This window comes from Fulmarus glacialis, unplaced genomic scaffold (assembly GCF_000690835.1).
Source record: "Fulmarus glacialis isolate BGI_N327 unplaced genomic scaffold, ASM69083v1 scaffold39740, whole genome shotgun sequence".
In the NCBI taxonomy this organism is placed as follows: Eukaryota; Metazoa; Chordata; class Aves; order Procellariiformes; family Procellariidae; genus Fulmarus; species Fulmarus glacialis.
The window spans coordinates 29,293-48,139 of NW_009187803.1; the positions used below are offsets into that span (position 1 = coordinate 29,293).

The window sequence follows — 18,847 nt, forward strand, 5'->3', positions numbered from 1 at the left end:
CTGGTGGAGTTCATGGCAGCAGAGGTGAAGAAGAAGCAGAGACCACAGTGGTCTGCTAGGATGAGGCAGGCTTAGACTGCAACTGGGAAAGGAGGAAGTAAAAAGGAACAATTAGGAAAATACTGAGACCTGCTGGTCGAAAAGTAGGAGAGATCATTTTTTTCCATGTTCACTTACTCTACTTCATGTTCCTCTCTGTCCTAAAGATCAACAGAAAAGGAAACCATGAGATTTGCCCAATCATGCCAGTGCAGAAGTAACACCCTTTTTAAGAGTGTGTGATTGCAGTCAGTGTAAGCTTATCTAGGACAATGCTGCCACCAAAAGGCACACCCAGCTGTTACCTTCTTTGCTTCTGTAGGTTAGCATTTGAGCGTGAGACGTGCTCAGCCACAGTGTTATGATAAGCTGTGCTTGTGAGTCAGCACACGTCACACAGCGCAGGGTCAGAGCCCAGGTTGTTCTCTTGCAGTGGGTAATGCATTAAAGGATCTGCCTTCCAAGGGACACCTCAGAAAAAGGTTACACTTGTCAGTGATTTCTGAAGACACTTTGTCACCACTTACCTATGTCATTTGGTCCTGTGTGGAGGCCAAATATCCTCATAAGCTCATCAGTTCTTCCTGCTGCACCTTCCTATCAAGTATGAAGTGATCAGTACCGGAGTCTTGGGATGTCTCTGCCAGTCTGAAAGAGGGCTGTGTCTGATGTACAACGCTGCACTTGGTACACAGCAACAGAAGTTGTGAAGCAGTGTTCAGACATCGTTGATTTTGCATATGTGCATAATAAGTATAGGAAACAATGTAAGACGTTGCAGTGGTCGTCGTAAAAGGATGTTTGTTCATCAAGTCCGTGTTAGGATAGATATACCTCAAAAGATACGTTTCTCATGTGTATGAGATTTTTTTTTTCTCTGCAGACACAAAGCTTGTATCTGGAACCTTGTCTTTGGTTCTGCTCCAGTTTTTAAAGGCTAAAGAAGAAAGGGTGGGCTTGAGTCAGAAAAGGTGTTTCATCTTACTGGCTTGTGGCTAGCCTCCTGTCCTCTCCACAAGAATCAGAGAAAGCAGAAGCAGAAAAAATACTCCTATTTTGTCACAAGGATTCCTTCTCAGCAGAGAAAGCCATAGTGTCACTCACCTGGCCACTGCGATAGATGACTTTACAACCTTCAGGACTTCTTGTTCCAAATTGCAAAGGAGCAGAGCAATCTGAGATGCCATTTGAATAACAAAAGTCTTGGAATCTGTTTAGTGTTCTGAGAATAAAGTCTGCCAGAGTAGTTTTTCCTGTTAATTAAATACCAAATGAACTATCATTTGGGGGGTGGGGGAAATAATTCCTTAAAAAAATGCCATGTTTCTGCAACATTGAAATTGCTAAGGGGAAGGGCATGGATTCACAAGAGTGTTGCTGCCTGTCGCCATGGGCTACAGCCTAATGAGTATATTAATATAACATTCTAAGTGATTGCCACAGCTTCAGAAGTGTCATTATGGGAAAAAAACATAGCGGCCTTGGGAATACTTGTCAAAATATAGCCCAGGATAGACAAACCTGGCTTTGGGGGAGTGGAGTGCCTCAGCCTCAGGCCCAAAGAAAGGCTCCTCTTACTGAAGAGTTCAGGAGCTACAGCAGGGGATGTTGCCTGCACAGTTCAATGTTGATTCCCCTCAGAAGAGCTTATGGATATCTCCTGTCTGCCGTACATGCACATCATCTGAGTTCTGAAGCTGATGTGTGAAATCTCCTCAGTGGATGAAGTCTACACACCATGGGCAGATACTTACCTCTGGGAGTCTGGTGGGCTGAAAGGACTTCCTAATTGCAGCAGAGCTTTGGAAATTTGCCTGTCTTGCCTCCTTCCACTGTCCTGGGGCAGCTATCACTTTTCCAGTGGGCATTAAGCATCACTGCCCAGAGCTATTCAATTCCATTCACTGTCCTTTATCAACTTCCCTTTCCTTGAAAGGGAATGGAGACCTTTTATTTTAAGAATGCTCTTAGAAGATGCAAGTGGCATGTCTGAGTGTACTTCGGGAGCTATTACAGGAATAGGGAGAAAATGTTTCTGCACAGAGATCTCTCTCTTTTTCTTTTTCATACCCAAGGGAATTTTTTTAAGCAACTTCGTGTCAGGATGCCAGTTCTCTTGCTTCCGACTCTTTGTTCTAGGATCAAACACTGTTAAGTGAGCTATCCATCTTGATGCAAAGTCATTGCTGTTAGTGGATTGAAGTAGAAATGCCCTTTACTGGTCTAGGAAACTGATACAGACCGGGGCAGAATCTACCAGCAGAATATCTTCGTCTAAATGAAAAAGATTCTCAGTTCCCAGAAGGGTTCTATTTAACAAATAATGAGCAGAGTATAGATATTTATGGTATGAGTTGCAAAGACAAACATCAGTTTGGGGAGATGGCAGATGGTATCGTTTAATTCTTACCAAACTCTTAGTCATCAACAATACAATTCAAACAAACACATAAAGAAAGACAGAGCTTGTATGTTAATGCTGCCTCTTTGAAATATTATTTTCTATGGGGATGCCCGTGTCCTACCTCCCTAGCAAATGCTTTGGACTCTCAGCTATCATTTTTTTGTGTTGGGAAGCAGGCTCACTGCTGTTCAGAGCAGCGCTGCCCACCTGCTGGCCTCCAGGACCTAGCTGGTCACAAAATCTGAGCTTATCGCACCCCACACTGCGACGTGCACTCAGAATATTGAAGAACTGCAGTTGGCATGGGATGAGCAGTTATCCCATCAGGTTTTGTTAGATGATTGTCAGGGAGAGTTGTATGAGATTCCTTGTGAAGATAATTAGTTCGGGGAAACTTCATTGTGTGGGAGGGAGTAGAAACACTATTCTAATCTGCTTTCAAGCAGTTTTTACTGAAGCAAATGCTAAAGGCAAAAGCCGTATATTTGAAGGCAAAAGGAGATTGCATTGGCTCTGTCAGAAGGCTATATTTTAAAGTTTTTGGTGTTTATAGCCTTGATGTTGGAGGATTTAGATCTTAAGAATCCTTATTTATGTTGGTGCTGATCCTTGTCTTAAAAGTCCTTATGATATATAAGATAATAGATGTCTGTTCTGATGCTGTTTTAGAAACGGTTAAGAAGTGGCCATCAGCAGATAAATAGAAACAATTTCTTCTTTTTTACAGCAGTGTAGTAAACCTAAAGATAATGGATTCTTTTCCTGGGGAAATAAGTGCTAAATATAAAATTAGGAATACTGAATCCCTAATGTGTTTCCTGGGAAAAAGCACATGCCAGCTTATTTAATGTCATATAAGAGTGTAAATATATAAATTGGTAGGTGTGATTAAAGTTCTTCATGCAAATATGTTTCTTTAGTTGTTTTTCACCAATATCCGCGCTACCTTTTATGTACTATAATGGTTTATTTTATTTCAGAGCTCTACATCCACCATGTTGCCCTGTGGACCAGCTTTGTCCTTTGTTCGGTGTCTGGTGCGGAAGAAGAACGTCACTGGTGAAAGTCTTGAGGACTCCAAGTTGTGCCGATGCTTATCGACGGTGGACCTTATAGCCCTAGGAGTAGGAAGTACCCTTGGTGCTGGTGTTTATGTCCTTGCTGGAGAAGTAGCCAAATCCGATTCTGGACCTAGCATCGTCGTTTCTTTCCTCATTGCTGCGCTGGCATCTGTGATGGCAGGTCTCTGCTACGCTGAGTTTGGTGCTCGCGTTCCCAAGACTGGTTCTGCGTATTTGTACACTTACGTAACTGTCGGTGAACTGTGGGCTTTTATCACTGGTTGGAATCTCATTTTATCCTATGTTATAGGTAAGCTTAAGAACAAACACAGGTCTCAAGGGTTTCTGAGACAGCAGATATAAGATACGGATTTGGGTCTGACTTTCTTTTCTGTCTCTGCACTTAGCTACTATTGCTTTTTACTCCTGCTGGGATCAAATAACCAAGGTAATTCGATTAGGTTATTTCCTCCTGTGCATCACCATTATAAACAGATTTTTTGCAAGATGCTTTTGCAAACAGTCTGTCTTCAGCAGCATGAACTAAATAACTTGTATGAAAATTGTGTCAGACAGTTCAATGATGATGCACAAGAATAAACAGGATTTCTTTGCTGTCTTTGGTCAGCAAGAATAATTTCAGTAAAATCAATAAGCATATTTTTTTCTGAATATACACAGCAAGGACATTTACAGGGACCCCATCACTATAATATCTCACTTCAAGAAAGTCATGAAGTTTAAGTACTAACTTCTTACTATAACCTCATGCCAATTAAATGGTGTCCTATAATGTAATCCCATAAAATACAACGTTGACCAGATCTGAATAAAATCAATGCTTATATGGCAGATATTAAAATAACTATTTTCAGTGCTTTAGCAGAGACAACATTTTTTGATTCAAAAATGTTTTCTTCCAGAGGCACGTGTTCCAAGCATCCATTATATCGTGTATAAGCATGCCTAGCTCTATATATATACCTAACTAGAGGACTGTTGCCCAAATCACTACAAAATCAATATGCCCAAGTATTGTGTTGAAGTGTATTTCATGATAGGAGAGTGGTAAAAATAAGATGATATTTAGCCGTGGCCACATACACATTTTACCAGAGGAGAGTATCAGTCTTAAATACTGCCTCCAGCAATATACATCTTCCTAGTGATTTTTTTGCTTTACTTCCAAGTGAACAAACTTTCCTTCGTGTTCTTTCTTAAACTGCTTTCTTACATTGCTTTATATTGTTTAACATGTGCCATATTGTAACTTTAGAAATAAGTGTCTTCCAGGGTGACATCAAATATAAATTATACAGAAATAATTTCTGCAATATTTTGGGAATAAATGAGGTACAAATTTGTATATTTTAGTTGTAGAACAATATGCTGTCATTTAACTATGTAGAAAAATTCTATAATGTTAAAATCCCTTGGCAAAAAAAATCACTGTTTTAACACAAGCTCTCCTTTTTGAAATGCAAGTAGTGACATGCTTAGTTTTATTTCTTTTTCAGTAGAAGTAACTGTATCCTGTATGTAGGCAAAACTCTAAACATGCATGTATTTTATGAAGGTACATCAAGCGTAGCAAGAGCCTGGAGTGGCACCTTTGATGAACTTCTTGGAAAACAAATTGGTCATTTCTTCAGAACCTACTTCAAAATGAATTACTCTGGACTAGCAGAGTATCCTGACTTCTTTGCTGTATTCCTTATATTGCTTTTATCAGGTAAGACATATATATGGCTTCATTTATGGTGGTTGTGATGTCAAACTATTTCTTACAGACAAAAATGCTAAGTTGTAGTTTGTGTTTTATCAGAAATACCTTTATAATGTCTGAGATGTTTAGATGTGCATGTGTGTATTGACACAATAACTCTGGGAATTAAATTTATATAATCTAATTTTAATGTGTACCCTCTTTTTTTTTAAGCTGAGACATGAAATAATCACTTGTCAGTACTTTTTTATAAAACCCATGATACAGATTGATGATAACAGGAAAATTATAGAGTTTTGTGTGTTTTTTATGGCTTTATCACTGGTAAATGCTTTCAGAGGGACCCTGAGGTTAAGCTCTGTAGTTTGGTAATGTGATGTGCTCTCCTTAAATCACATATTGTATATGTAGTGGGTATTTGTAAGGGGTTTTTTTCCCCTCTAAATTGTTAACTTATTCAGTATAAAATAACTTTCCCCTTTTTAGGGAAAATAACTTTCCCTCTTCAAAAGAGTTATCTAGCCTAGAACTTGTTTGAGCTAAAGGGCACTCCAAGGTACTGGCATGGCCCAACAGAACCGGTTTGAAACCTGAGTAAACCTTTCATGACTACTCCACACGGTTCTGTTCCTTTTACATCTTTATTCATGTTTTTATCATGTTTTTAAATCACAAAAATTGACACCAGCCTTTTGAGGGATTGGAAAGCTCAAAAATACTGCAACTTATTTGCGCGTTTGCATTTAACAATTGCTTTCCACAAGGAAACGTTCTTACTGCCACCAGGAGAGAAGGAAGCAGTATGTGTATTTTAAAGTGTACGGTTTGTTTTCAGCCAGTACTAGAAGATTTCAGTATTCAGTAGAGGTTCTACCCATATCTCAAATATTTGTTGTGTTCCATCTCTCTTTAGATGAAACAAAAGCAGGAGCTTTTCTTCTCTGGAAAGTGAAACTGATGAGTTATATAGGTGTAACCTTCCGTTCTCTTCTTCTGTTACGAGGGGCTTTTTTGGACTCACTACTTGAGAAAATATTTTCATTCAACTCCTAATGCTAGAATGAGTGGCCAGTGCATCCTAAGCTTTTATTAGGTCTCTGTATATAAAAACATGAGTTCCTACAGTAGTAAGCCTTAATTTATGGCTGGGTTTGTATCTTCAATTCTTTTCTTCCTTCTGCCTCTTTTGCTTTTGTTTGTTTTACTAGAAGAAAGCAGAGAACAAAAAATACATAAGGTGCTGAAGTCCCTAATTGAAAAATGTTTGAGAACTACATTATTTAAAAGATTTAAGATGTACCTACACTGTGAGTCACATTGCAGTGTAGGTATTCCCAAGCTGACTCAACACCCATACTTCCAGAAATTTTACCTAAAATTTTTGGGGTGGTTGTCATATGGTCACTAATGTAAGCCACAAGAAAGTAGCAAAAGTAGAGTGGAATCTTGAGGAAATTAATTGTACAATTTTAAGTGTAGAATATTATTTAAATGCATTAATTTTTTAGAAGTTTTAAAAATAAATGCCTTGAGATTCAGAAGAATTTCATGCTTGCAAACAGAACATACTTTGTGAATATCAGCATTAACAATTGGTGCTGAGGCCCCTGTGTCTGCACTTAGGAAGATCAGGGAATTTACTAGACAAGGTTTAGTCCAGCATCTTGCCAGGCTTGTGGTTCAAAGTTGCCTATAGGACCAGTTCAGACCCTTATGTCTTCAGGAGTGATGGGATTGAATTTGGTATAGCTGGAATGGACCTTTCATTTTCACTTCCTCCAAAGGAAGGAGGAAAAAAACAACCTTTTGAAAAGCAGGGCACTCCACAAACCAAACTATAAAATGCTAGAGTAGATGCTGCCATCTTATATCTGTTTTCTCCATTGCCTTTGCTGCTTCCTAACATCAGTAGTAGAGATTCCTGATAGAAGAGGAAATGTTTCTCCTGTGGTTCTCCACTGCTCCTGAGTTTTCATTTGTGTCCTGCCTTTTCATCCTCACCATCATTCCTTCTTCACTTCTCGTGTGCTTGTGCTGCAAATTAACTCTCCAGGTCTCTGTGGTAAGCAGCCAAACCACCAGTGAATTAACTGGGTGGAATTCACCACTGCAGTGGGGATGGCTCAGGGCTGTGTAGACTGAGTAATTGGATTCTGAGCTGCGCAAAGCTGAATCACAGGAGTAGCAGATTATGTTTAACAGAAAATGTGATGTGCTAAGTACAAGGGAAAGTCCACAGAAATCTGGCTTGGTTCCCCGCTCCCCCCCGTCTCCCCTACAGAAAGGACTTAAAAAATTGAACATACTATGTTTCATACTGCATTAGGCTGATTAAGACACTGCCTTCTTGGAAAAACTAAGCTAAAGAAAGCATACCCCTATTTCCAATAAAAATGCCATTGGTGAAGAAAAACTTGAGCAGCTTATATGATAACTTCTGTGTTATGATAAGATAGCAAATGCCTCATTAGCAGAGTCAGAAATTTTTTAGACGTTATCTTGAGAGGCTTAAAATTTTCAGACTTAATCTCTAAATAATGAGGGAAAGCATGTATGTGATATTAGTGGAAACGCTTAGAGTGCAAAGAACCTGTGGAGGCTTTCCCAATGTATTTAATTTTTCCTGATCTGCTCACTGCCTGCTCTTCCATTAAACTGTTAGTACACTTACAGTTGTTACAAATCTAATGACACAGTAGGATCCTGATGGAATAACTTTCAGATTGTTTAAATGCACTACTCTGCAACCTAAGGCATGTGCATTTTGTATCAGACATTTTTCTAGAATCTCTGTGAATCAGTGTTTATGAACAGGAAGCATGCATTTCTTTTAAAGGTGTTATTAATGAGCTAGGAAATGGGACTCTTCCTCTGTGTTGGATATGCCCTGAAAAACTTAGAGTGAACAGATTACATTATCAATCTAATAATTTTGATTATTTTATTAATCTAATGAGTAGTTGTTCCGTAAGAAATAGATCCTACCAATCTGTTTTTACTAAGCATAGAATTCTTGTTCCTATTTTTCCTCCATCACATAAAATAGAGATATGAATTGGAATCTCAGAAAAGTAATAATTGCTCAAAGTACAATTAAACAAGCTTTCTGTTTTGTGGTTTCCAATACACTTGCCTATCGCCGTGTTGCCAGAGAGTCTAGTAAATTTGTGCTACTGCTTTTTAAAAGTATAAAATCTTGTGCTGTTTTTTTAGTATTATTCACAGTACTTGCATGTACATCTTCTTTAAAATGCCATTTTATTAGTTCAAGGGACCATTGATATCTATAAAATATTTTTATTTTATAGGTCTTTTATCTTTTGGAGTAAAAGAATCTGCATGGGTGAATAAAATTTTCACTGCTATTAACATCTTGGTCCTACTCTTCGTTATGATTTCTGGTTTTGTGAAAGGAGATGCTGACAACTGGAAAATAAGTGAAGAATATCTCATAAACCTTACTGCAATAACAGAGTAATTTTTTTTTTTTAATCAATTTACTTGCTCACATCCCAAGCAATTTTCTGTTATACTTGCTTTTGTGGTATTGCAGGTATTGTATCAACCGATAGCTCTGTTGCTGGGAATGATAAACTTTTTATTCCCTTAAAAATTGTTTTTTATTTTCTTGTTTGTAGTTTCCTTTAAAAAAAAATCTTGTCTGTAGCCATTTGAGAGGTTACTGGCTTCTTGTCCTTAAGTCATGTATTAACTGCAGTATGTGACTATGACAGCAAGAGTTGCCCACACCATTAGTGTTTTAATATATTTTGCGACAAACTGCAAAGTGAGTAAAATGATAGTTACACAATTCAGGTATTCTTCCATTTACTGTTATTTTTGTATTTTTTACAACCTTTGACATAAAAGTATCTTCTCATGCAGTTTTGTAAAGCAGAACTCTGTCCTGACGAGAACATTTTAACATGTTTTTCCGGAGTGGTAGGGGAGAAGGATGCATGTGTGTGTCCTACCAATAATAAAAAAAAAAAAGTTATTTTTCTGCTGTATTTTTGTTCTTTATAGGAATTGCTCAACCTATGAGAATGTGACAAGTTTATATGGGAGTGGTGGCTTTATGCCATATGGTTTCACAGGAACGTTGGCTGGTGCTGCAACCTGTTTTTATGCTTTTGTTGGATTTGACTGCATTGCAACAACTGGTATAGTATTTATGTGTGTGTGTGTATATGTATAAGTATATATGTATAACATGCTTTTTTTGTAAAAAATACCCACACAAACAACATAACAATCTGTCTACTGTTCATCCTTTGCTTTCTCCTAAATATCCTTCAGTTAATGTAGAATGAGTCTGAGTTCATTCCTGAATTTGGCTGTCGTTTTGGGAGGAAGGAGGAGATTTTACTGATTTTATTCCTGTCCTAAAGAAATTAATTGTTGCCTTCTAAGTCTGGGAAGTGCTTAGTATGCAATTTTTTCTGCCCAAATCGTGTTAATCACCTGCTCACTTTTACAATTCTCTGAGATGAGGTATCTCTCCTAAAGACTGGCTTATATACGGCTGGTAGGGAATGAGTACATTGCACTTATAAACTGTAGGTAAATAACTAGAAATGATGGGCTTTGAGTACTCTAAATATAGAATGTATTTTATGTACTTTAGTTTATCTCTTTTTTTTAATGCTATTTCTGGCAAGAAAATACTGAGTTTTGTTCTGTGTCACTAAGCTTATTTTATACCAGTTTTTAAAACTTCTATTACAAATATGATTCCCATAGCTTAGATTAACAAATGATTTGTCTTTGATCTTATCTTTTAAAGCTGAAGGTGGAAATGAGTAAGAATTTTTGGTGGGGCGTTTTTTTTTTCCTTTTTTCAGGAGAAGAAGTCAAGAACCCTCAGAAAGCCATCCCCATAGGAATTGTGGTGTCCCTGCTTGTCTGCTTCATGGCCTATTTTGGGGTTTCAGCTGCACTGACACTTATGATGCCATACTATTTACTAGATGAGAAAAGTCCTCTGCCAGTAGCATTTGAATATGTTGGATGGGGTCCTGCGAAATATGTTGTAGCAGTGGGATCTCTCTGTGCTTTGTCCACAAGGTAAAGACATTGAAATACTAATTTTACTGGGAAAAGCTGATGGATAATATATGACATTTAAATATATGTTCATGCGTTCATTTTGAAGGCTCAGTTCATGCAAAGGACTAGCAATAAGTATTATAAGCATGTTTTAGACTTAAGCAGGTCTCAATCACAGTAAGTGGATTAATTTAAGTCCCTTTTTTAAACTGTACTCTTATTGAACTCTACCTCTTTGGCTTATTACCCCAAAAGTTTTTATTAAAATACGTATTTTCAGACATATGACCTACAAGTTATCTTTATTAACTGATAAAATAAACCTCACCCATTTTGTCCTTTCTTGCTGTCCACTCCCAATGACTCAGCAGCTTTATGGGCTCTGAGTATTTGCAGGCAAAATTGAAGAGATGATTAATTAACTCCACTTCTCATCTTCGTTGCCTGTCTCTGTTTTCCTCCAGTAGCCAGTCTGTCTTCTGACATCATCCCTTCCTGTGGTTTCTCTGTGGGTGTTTGAGATGTAGATTATAGCTGTGAAAATATGATCATTTATTCCCCTTTGTGAAACCGTGGATGTAACCTTAACTTAACGTGTTGTTTTGATTAAAAAGATCAGGGAGGGCATGAGATATATTAGTATGTGTTCACATATATTACACCCCAATTGTAATGTGGTATAAACACTTTCATAGAATAGGACATTGCTTGATACTTGAATTTAGGGATAGAAAAATGTTGACGCCAATCCTCTACCTGAGTTTATATAGGTAAGGAGTCATTTATATGAGCTTCAGTGGTAAGAATACTGGCTGCCTTTCCAGAAAGGAAAACGACATGCCTGTTTAAGCACAAATGCTAACAGTACTCTGAGATAACCCTGTAAGCATTAGCCTGAAGAAGATGAGCACGCTGACTGTGGACAATGATTTAAAGGAAAGGAATATTTTAATGTAGAAGGGGATAGAAAGAGGAAATATTTCCAGAATGACGATAAAAGAATTGTAGGGCTGACTGAAGAATGTCATAGTTACACAGTTCACCCTAGGATTATAGTTATTTTCTATCTAGTTGTTATGGTCCCTTCATTTTGGAGGGTTTTACTGAATTTTTCCTCTATATTGATAAGCAGTAAAAGTGATATATAAGTAGAAACTAGCTTAAAGAAATTAATACTGGAAACAAAACAAACTGAGATGGTAAAACACTTTTTCAGAAATTTGAACTGCTGGTCTCTTTTACCAGTGTATTCTGAAGAATTATATTTACTCATATGGAGAGGTTAATCTTTCAGTCTGTTGACTGATGTCAGTTTAGAAAAAAACAAAGGAAATTGTATTTCATATTCCTCAGTTTAGAGGTATAATTAAGAAAAAAAGTTGGGATCATTGCTTTTGCTTCATATAATTACCTTTTACTATGTTATGTCGTGAACTTGTTTCCTCAGGGTAAAGATGTTTGTTAATATTTCTGTTATTTATATGAATGTACTTAAGGAGGGGTAGGATAAATAAATTTTACAAAGCCACAACAGCAAAAAATTTGGCAGTGGATTTTAACAGTATCCTTATTTGAAAAATAGGAAATTTAGGAAACATTATTTTTTTGAAGGGACATTCCAAAATCAGTTCATGTGCAATGAAACTTATCTCATGTGTCTAACCTTAACGCTTGTGTCTCACAAGCATTACTGGAGGTACTTAGCATCTGTGGTATGTAAAAGCTCTGCCTTCTGTAAGTGATATAGTCGACTCCCTAAAGTAAGAAAGGCAACCATTCACCTGATTGATTAAAAACTAGTGTGCTTGCTGCAGAGGTTATACTGGCTATGATTTTGCCTTTTGTCCTTTCAACGTTTTTGGTTTTCTTAATTACAATTATTTCGCTTTGAGGGAAACAAACCACCTAATTTAAGAAGTATGTTTAAAAAGAGCTTTGAGTTATCAACAGTTTAAAAGCTTTCTGTGTTCTGCTAATAACAAATCTAAATTAATTAGCTTTACTTCTTCCAAAAAAAAGAAACAATCTTAATGAAGCTTGGCTAGAGGTGCTTTAATCGAAAGAAATAATGGGCCCAAGTATAACTGTATGGTGCTTACTTTGAATTACTGTTAATCAGCAGCCTCACATGGAAATGTAGAGTGTAAGAGATGCTGCTAATGCTTATTGATTTGCTGCTGCTGCTGACTGACAGACTTTCTCCAGGAATACTAAAGCTTAATTGCATAGTTAGTGTGACCTGGAACATGTTCCTGGTCCACTAATACCCAAGAACTACAGTGATGGCAAGAGTTATTTTGCTAATCTGAATTCTCTCTGATGAAGCAATTTCATTACATAAATTAATTAAAAAAAAAAAAAAGTGCAATCAACTTTACAGGGAAAAAGAAATTTCTATTTGTGTCTGATCTGTAGTATCTTGGGCTATGGGGCTTTCTGGTTTTGTCTTACAATCATAAATTTTGTTTCTATACATGCCATTAATTAACATTGTTTATCTTGTCCATGATACAACTCTGCATGAACTGTGTTTGCCATGTTGCATGTGTTTGCTTTTTACTCAGTCTTCTTGGATCCATTTTCCCAATGCCACGTGTAATCTATGCTATGGCGAAGGATGGGTTGCTTTTCAAATGTCTAGCTCAAATCAGTTCCAAAACGAAGACCCCACTAGTTGCTACTCTATCGTCTGGTGCAGTAGCAGGTGAGACTAAGAGTTGATCCTTGTAAAGAAAGGTGCACTGTTAAACTCGTTGTGTATATGGAAATAAACCACTGTTGTGCAGCTTGGATTTGCTTTGGACTGAAATGATCAAATCAGATTGTCGCCAGGTAAAGTAGGCTACCAGTAAACTTTTCTCTACCACAGATTATGTATTTGTTGGTTAATCTCAAGTGCTTTCAAAGCCTAGGTTCAAAATAAACAACCCAAAACCAAGAACATCAGTCAAACAAACAAAAAACCAAGAGCAGCAACACAGAGCCTAAACCAAAATTAAACCTAAACCTAAACCCATTAACTCTTACAAGCTTTCTTTTTGTGTAGTTGGGTTTACCAGTAAAGCATTGTGCTTTTAATAACCTGTATTTGAACTATACATTTTTCTGTTCTAGTCTTCTCGGCTCTATGTTCCCTTTGCCCCGAATTCTGTTTGCCATGGCACGCGATGGTTTACTCTTTAGTTTTCTTGCCAAAGTGAGTAAGAGGCAGGCACCAGTCTCTGCCACCTTGACAGCAGGGGTCATCTCTGGTAAGCTCTCAAAGCCCGTGTTACTTAAAACTGAGATTTAAACACTCTATGCACGTGCATGGTACTTTATATTTTTGAAAAGGGCTGCTTGTTAACTTCCCTTGCATGTACAATGGGAATAAAATTACCAAGTAATCAAAGGGTGTAAGAACTCCAGATCATGCCAATCATGGTGGTGGTGGTGATGTCCTTAATGTCACAGAATTCAAAATGATTTTTTTTTTTTTTTTTTAAATATTGGCGTCTTGTATTGTGAATAAGCTTGTTACTTAATCTGGGTTCCTTAGGCTGTTGCTCTGCTTACAGGGTTTCCTTGTCTGATGTACATCTACATATTTAGCACATCTATAAGGGAAGAAAATAACTGTCACATTTTTTATTATGAGACATGAGAAAAAATTTCTACATTTGCAGCAGGATCAACTTTTCTGTAAAATACAAAGATTTAAAAATTTTCTTCTAAAGAAAAAGGATTCTGTTTTTGTATAGGCTTACCAAATTGTGGCTGAGGGTTATGTAGGTGTTATGGGGAGATTAAGAGTGTATGCACATATATGTATGCACATACATGCCCACATATATTTTAGCAAAGCAGCATTTTGGGAGCTGTTGCCAACTCTTAATGTTTCACAAAGGGAAATTTTTAACATACAGCTGTTTCACTTTTGTCCATACTTCTTGCAGAAGTACATGTAGTTGTGCCCAAATTTCATTGTCATTTCAGTGGGATGTCTAATTACCCAGGAAAACTGGAAGTTCTAGAAGTATTTAACTCAAAGGCAAAAAAACAAGTCTTAAAAGTAATTCAAATATGAAATACATGCCTTACAACATTTAGCAACCCTGGCTAAAATTGATATCAAGTAAGAGGTTCAGAACTGAGACTAAAATATTATTATTTATAGTCAGGGTCATCTTCAGATGCCACAAGACTGGAACTGCTCGTGCCGTGTACTTGGCAGTAATGTGGGAAGGCACAGTCATTGTCCAGATAGTTCCCACAGGAAGCATTATTATCAGTTCCCTTTTCTTTGGTCGGAGTACAAATAGAATTACTTTTATTATTTTGACTTTATATTATTTTAATTTATAATATTGACGTATTCCCCTATAATAATTTGGAAGTGCAGTTATGTGGGATGAAATGAACATCTTTCTCTGAAATCACAGTAACGATGAGGAGAAAGAAAACCGTATTACCCAGCTGGTAAACCGATTTATATAGTTATATAGCCCTGACTATAGCTACGCAGCAGCCATCACTTGGACTGCTTTTAGACAGTTTGGGGAATTTGGTGTGTCAGCAACTCACCTGAAGGCAGCTTTATCTACTGCTGGAGAAGGAGTAATTTCTTCTTCTATTTTTAAAAAGATGCATATTTGGTAACTTGTGGTCATGAATAGTTTTGCCAGAATAGTTACAGATGTATGCAACAGTTTATATTGTCTGACTTTTCTATTTATTCGTAGCATGGATAGTTTCATAGCTTTAAGAAATGTTAAGGAGATTAGATGTTTGGCCTCTTAATTAAAGTTACCAGGTCAAGCCTATGGCTGAGGCAATTATCACATGTTATTACTGTGACTTACCTTTTCACATGTGGTAACTGCGATTGTGAAACTCTCCACATAGGAAAATGTTTTGGTGTCAGTCCAAGGTTTCTTCACCATAAATTTATCTACCGTTGTTTCTTACAATTGGAGTAGAATTAAGAGAAGTGGAAAAGAAATACTGTGTCTTTTTTTTCTCTTAGCCAGAAACTTACAGGCATTTTTCAGTTTGGTTCTAATATAAGAGAATATTCTGGGCTACAGAGTAGCCTTTCAAAAGCTAGGATTAAAAATTAAATATAGCTACTGTATATGAGGTTATAGTAGGTTCTGCCCTTCCTCAACTTTGCTTACCTATGCTCTTTGGAGCATGCAAAGCAGTGAAGTATTCAGAAATCTACCCCGTAAATGACTTCTTGGATTTAGGAACATCCACTGTCATTAAAGAAAACATGATGGTCTTCCTTCCTTCATTGGAAAACGAGACAGGCAGATGAAATAAAACTTCTGTAACAGAGCAGTCTTGTCTTCAGAAAATCACTTTTTGCTTTCTCTGTCAGGATCAAAAACCAGGGGAATGTGTGTTTGTGTGTTTGTGCACTTATACACCTGTCTACAAATATATTAACAAAAACATAACATGAATATTATATATAAGCATTTCTGAATATAGAAAAATTTGTGTGTGCATATACATATAGTGTATAAAGGCTACATTTAATAGTTTCTTTTGATGTTGAGATTACTGATGATTCAAAAGATTAAGTATTGTTAGATTCTTTCTGCATCTCAATAATGTTAATAAAATACAAATATTTTAAGAGGTTCTTTGACCACATATATTTCAAATCAATTAGCATTAGCCTTTCATTTAGTGGTGGCTTGTGCTAATTTCTTTATAAGCTATGTGTGTCTGTGTGCAAACAGCATAGACAAAAAAAGACATTCCAGAATCTCCAAAAGAATGTGGCATTAGCTTTTACAAACACAAAGATTGCCATAATTACTCTCAGTATCATGGAAGTTTCTGCCACCGATTTCAGTGATCGTAAGATTATTAATTCTTGTGAGATTTTGCTGGCCCTTCCTGAAGGCCACTTGAACTTAACTTTTTTTAGTAAGACAATCAATTTAAAAAAACCCACAAAACTATTTTATTTGAGACAACTCCTGAAAGTCCTCTTTACATACAGTTCTTTCTCAGCTCAGCAGAAATTTTACATACTAGTGACTTCCTGGGTTGGATCATTGTTCCTGGCTCGGATCATTGTTCCCCAGTTTTGCAGTGGGAGCCATCCTCTCAGCTTTGGTGAGATTTTGTCGCAGGATCTGAACCTTGTTCTATAAAAATGTATTTTTAATGTGGCCCCAATTCAACAAGCCATATATGCAAATACTTATGTCCAAGTAATCAATTCAATATGAATCGCTTGATTATGCAGCATGACTGTACAGCTCATCAGTGCATATCTGAATGAGATTCCCAACTGTAGGGAATTGGGTTTGGGAATGTTGGCGATGACTTCAAAAATGTGTTTGTAAGGATTACCATGATTTCACTCATATTGCTGTCAGTAAAACAATGTAAAGTTACACCACGGACAGATTTTAAAATCTTAGTTCTTAACATGTCAGCCCCATACAAATCTTGCATTTTCTTTTCTTTTTTTTTTTAGCTATAATGGCATTTCTGTTTGACCTAAAGGCTTTAGTGGATATGATGTCTATTGGTACACTTCTTGCTTATTCACTTGTGGCAACCTGTGTCCTCATTCTTAGGTGAGTCAAAACCACCCTTTCCATTCTGGTGTGTTGTGTTGGCCAGTATATAAACAGAAGTGACATTTACAGTGTGTTTTTTGCTAGATAGCTAAATATTTAAAAATTAGCTGTATGCATATAAATAATTACTAAGAAGCAGTGACCCATCGGAGAAAACACTGATATATTGTCATATCAGTATAACAGTTAGTGAAGTTAAAGCTTCATGTGAAATCTAGACACCTTTTATTTCCAGAAGATGTATTGGTCCAAGCATTAGTCCCAAAGGTACTAGATGTAAGCTTGTGTCCAAAGTTCAATTAATGATACTTTGATATGAATACAATCTATGCTGTACATCAGGCCTATTACATTGTGGGGGCTATATGTGAAAAGTGTAGATGTTCTAGGTAGTTCACAGGATGAACAAGTTCAAATAATTGTTTTGTATTACCCTAGTCAGAAACATAACGCCAGATGAGCGTTTCAAGATGTGGTAGCCCTAGAAGAGAGTACAAATATTCTCTCTCAATGAGTGAGATTATAAATACTCGTCAGTAAAACTCTGGTATCTGTTGTGTTTGTAAAGCTACGGAATAATATTGACATATTGGTAGCTACAGCTCACTTTATTATATATTGGCCATTTTAATTTTAAAAGTCAGTCTTTATTGCTTAAGGCTAAGTAATTAACTTTGACAACTATAACAGCTTAAATTCAGCTCAAATTCAATGTTGCAATAATTTACACTTTAAAAGAGAAGACTATTTTATCCCATAGTGACTTATTTAATGTATGTATTTTTAAAAATACACTTAAAATCTAACAAAGCAGATGTAAAATTTCAGTTTATGCCAGTTAGTAGGCCTCTTACAGTACGGGAAGCAAGTCAGAATTAACTTGCCACTGCTGAAAGAAGCTCCCCTACCCTTTCCCTGCCATTGACCACCAGACCCTGTCCCCTCTTTTTGTACGAGTCTGATCATTTATCTGACCCATTGGCGCATTCACATAGCTTAAAAAACTGCCAAAAAAATCCCCACACAAACACAGCAACAAAGTGAGTTGCCATAGGTTTTTTATATATGATAGTGACTAATAATATGGGCTGTTGCAGTGCAGTTACAAATTGGGAAATGCTAAATCTCTGCTGCAAATTTAGTATTTAAATACATTCCTAGAGTCATATTGCTTCATATCCCAAAGTAAGCTTAATTTTTTTATTATCCTGTTTGTTTTATGCATAGGTACCAACCCAGTTTAACCTACGAGCAACCAAAATATTCTCCAGAAAAAGCAGCTTTGGCTGCATCTGAAAGGGAATCTGCAGTAAGTGAATCACAGATAAATATGATACAAGAGAATCATTTCAATCTTCAGGCCCTGCTTAATCCGTCCAGTTTACCTACCGAGCAGACTGCAACTACCGTTAACTTTTTAGTGGGTCTCTTGGGTAAGTATTCAACTGTCCAAATTCATATAATGCATTAACATAAATAATGGAATTTTATTAAAGACAAAATTAAAAATCCAGTGATAACATGCCTTCTTTCAGTCATAATTAATGTGTCATTCTGCAGAATGCTTTTATACTTCTTGATGGATCTAATCTGTAGTCCACTATATTTTCCTTTAATTAAACATTTTCATGATAACATTTCATACTGAAGACCTGCCATCGTTCTTAAAAATTACGTCCTCTTCAATGCAGAGATTAAGTGACCTCTTTCCCATTTCCATCGTTTTGTTTTTCACACAGCTTTCTTGGTTTGTGGCTTGAGTGTCCTCACTACTTACGGGATTCATTTCATTGCTAACTTGGAGCCTTGGAGTATTGGCCTTCTTGCTGTGTTGGTGGCGTCCTTCATAGTTACCATTCTCCTCATCCAAAGGCAGCCTCAGAACCAGCAGAAAGTGGCGTTTATGGTGAATAACATATTCTCTATGTTATTCTCTAATGAGAGGTTTGGATGGATTCTAACAAGTGGGAGAGGGGCAGGGAAA

General features: G+C 36.8%; 1 protein-coding gene across 1 annotated transcript in view; it reads left to right on the forward strand.

Moving 5' to 3' along the window:
- Positions 1–18,847, forward strand: part of SLC7A2 (solute carrier family 7 (cationic amino acid transporter, y+ system), member 2) — a 23,777-nt gene that overhangs the window by 2,684 nt on the left and 2,246 nt on the right. Inside the window, exons 2-10 of the mRNA XM_009576361.1 lie at positions 3,424–3,814; positions 5,081–5,236; positions 8,539–8,704; positions 9,257–9,393; positions 10,075–10,297; positions 12,844–12,983; positions 16,758–16,860; positions 18,091–18,296; positions 18,603–18,769. Of these exons, the coding sequence (XP_009574656.1) occupies positions 3,439–3,814; positions 5,081–5,236; positions 8,539–8,704; positions 9,257–9,393; positions 10,075–10,297; positions 12,844–12,983; positions 16,758–16,860; positions 18,091–18,296; positions 18,603–18,769 (1,674 nt within the window). The 5' untranslated portion in view covers positions 3,424–3,438. The remainder of the gene's footprint in view (positions 1–3,423; positions 3,815–5,080; positions 5,237–8,538; positions 8,705–9,256; positions 9,394–10,074; positions 10,298–12,843; positions 12,984–16,757; positions 16,861–18,090; positions 18,297–18,602; positions 18,770–18,847) is intronic.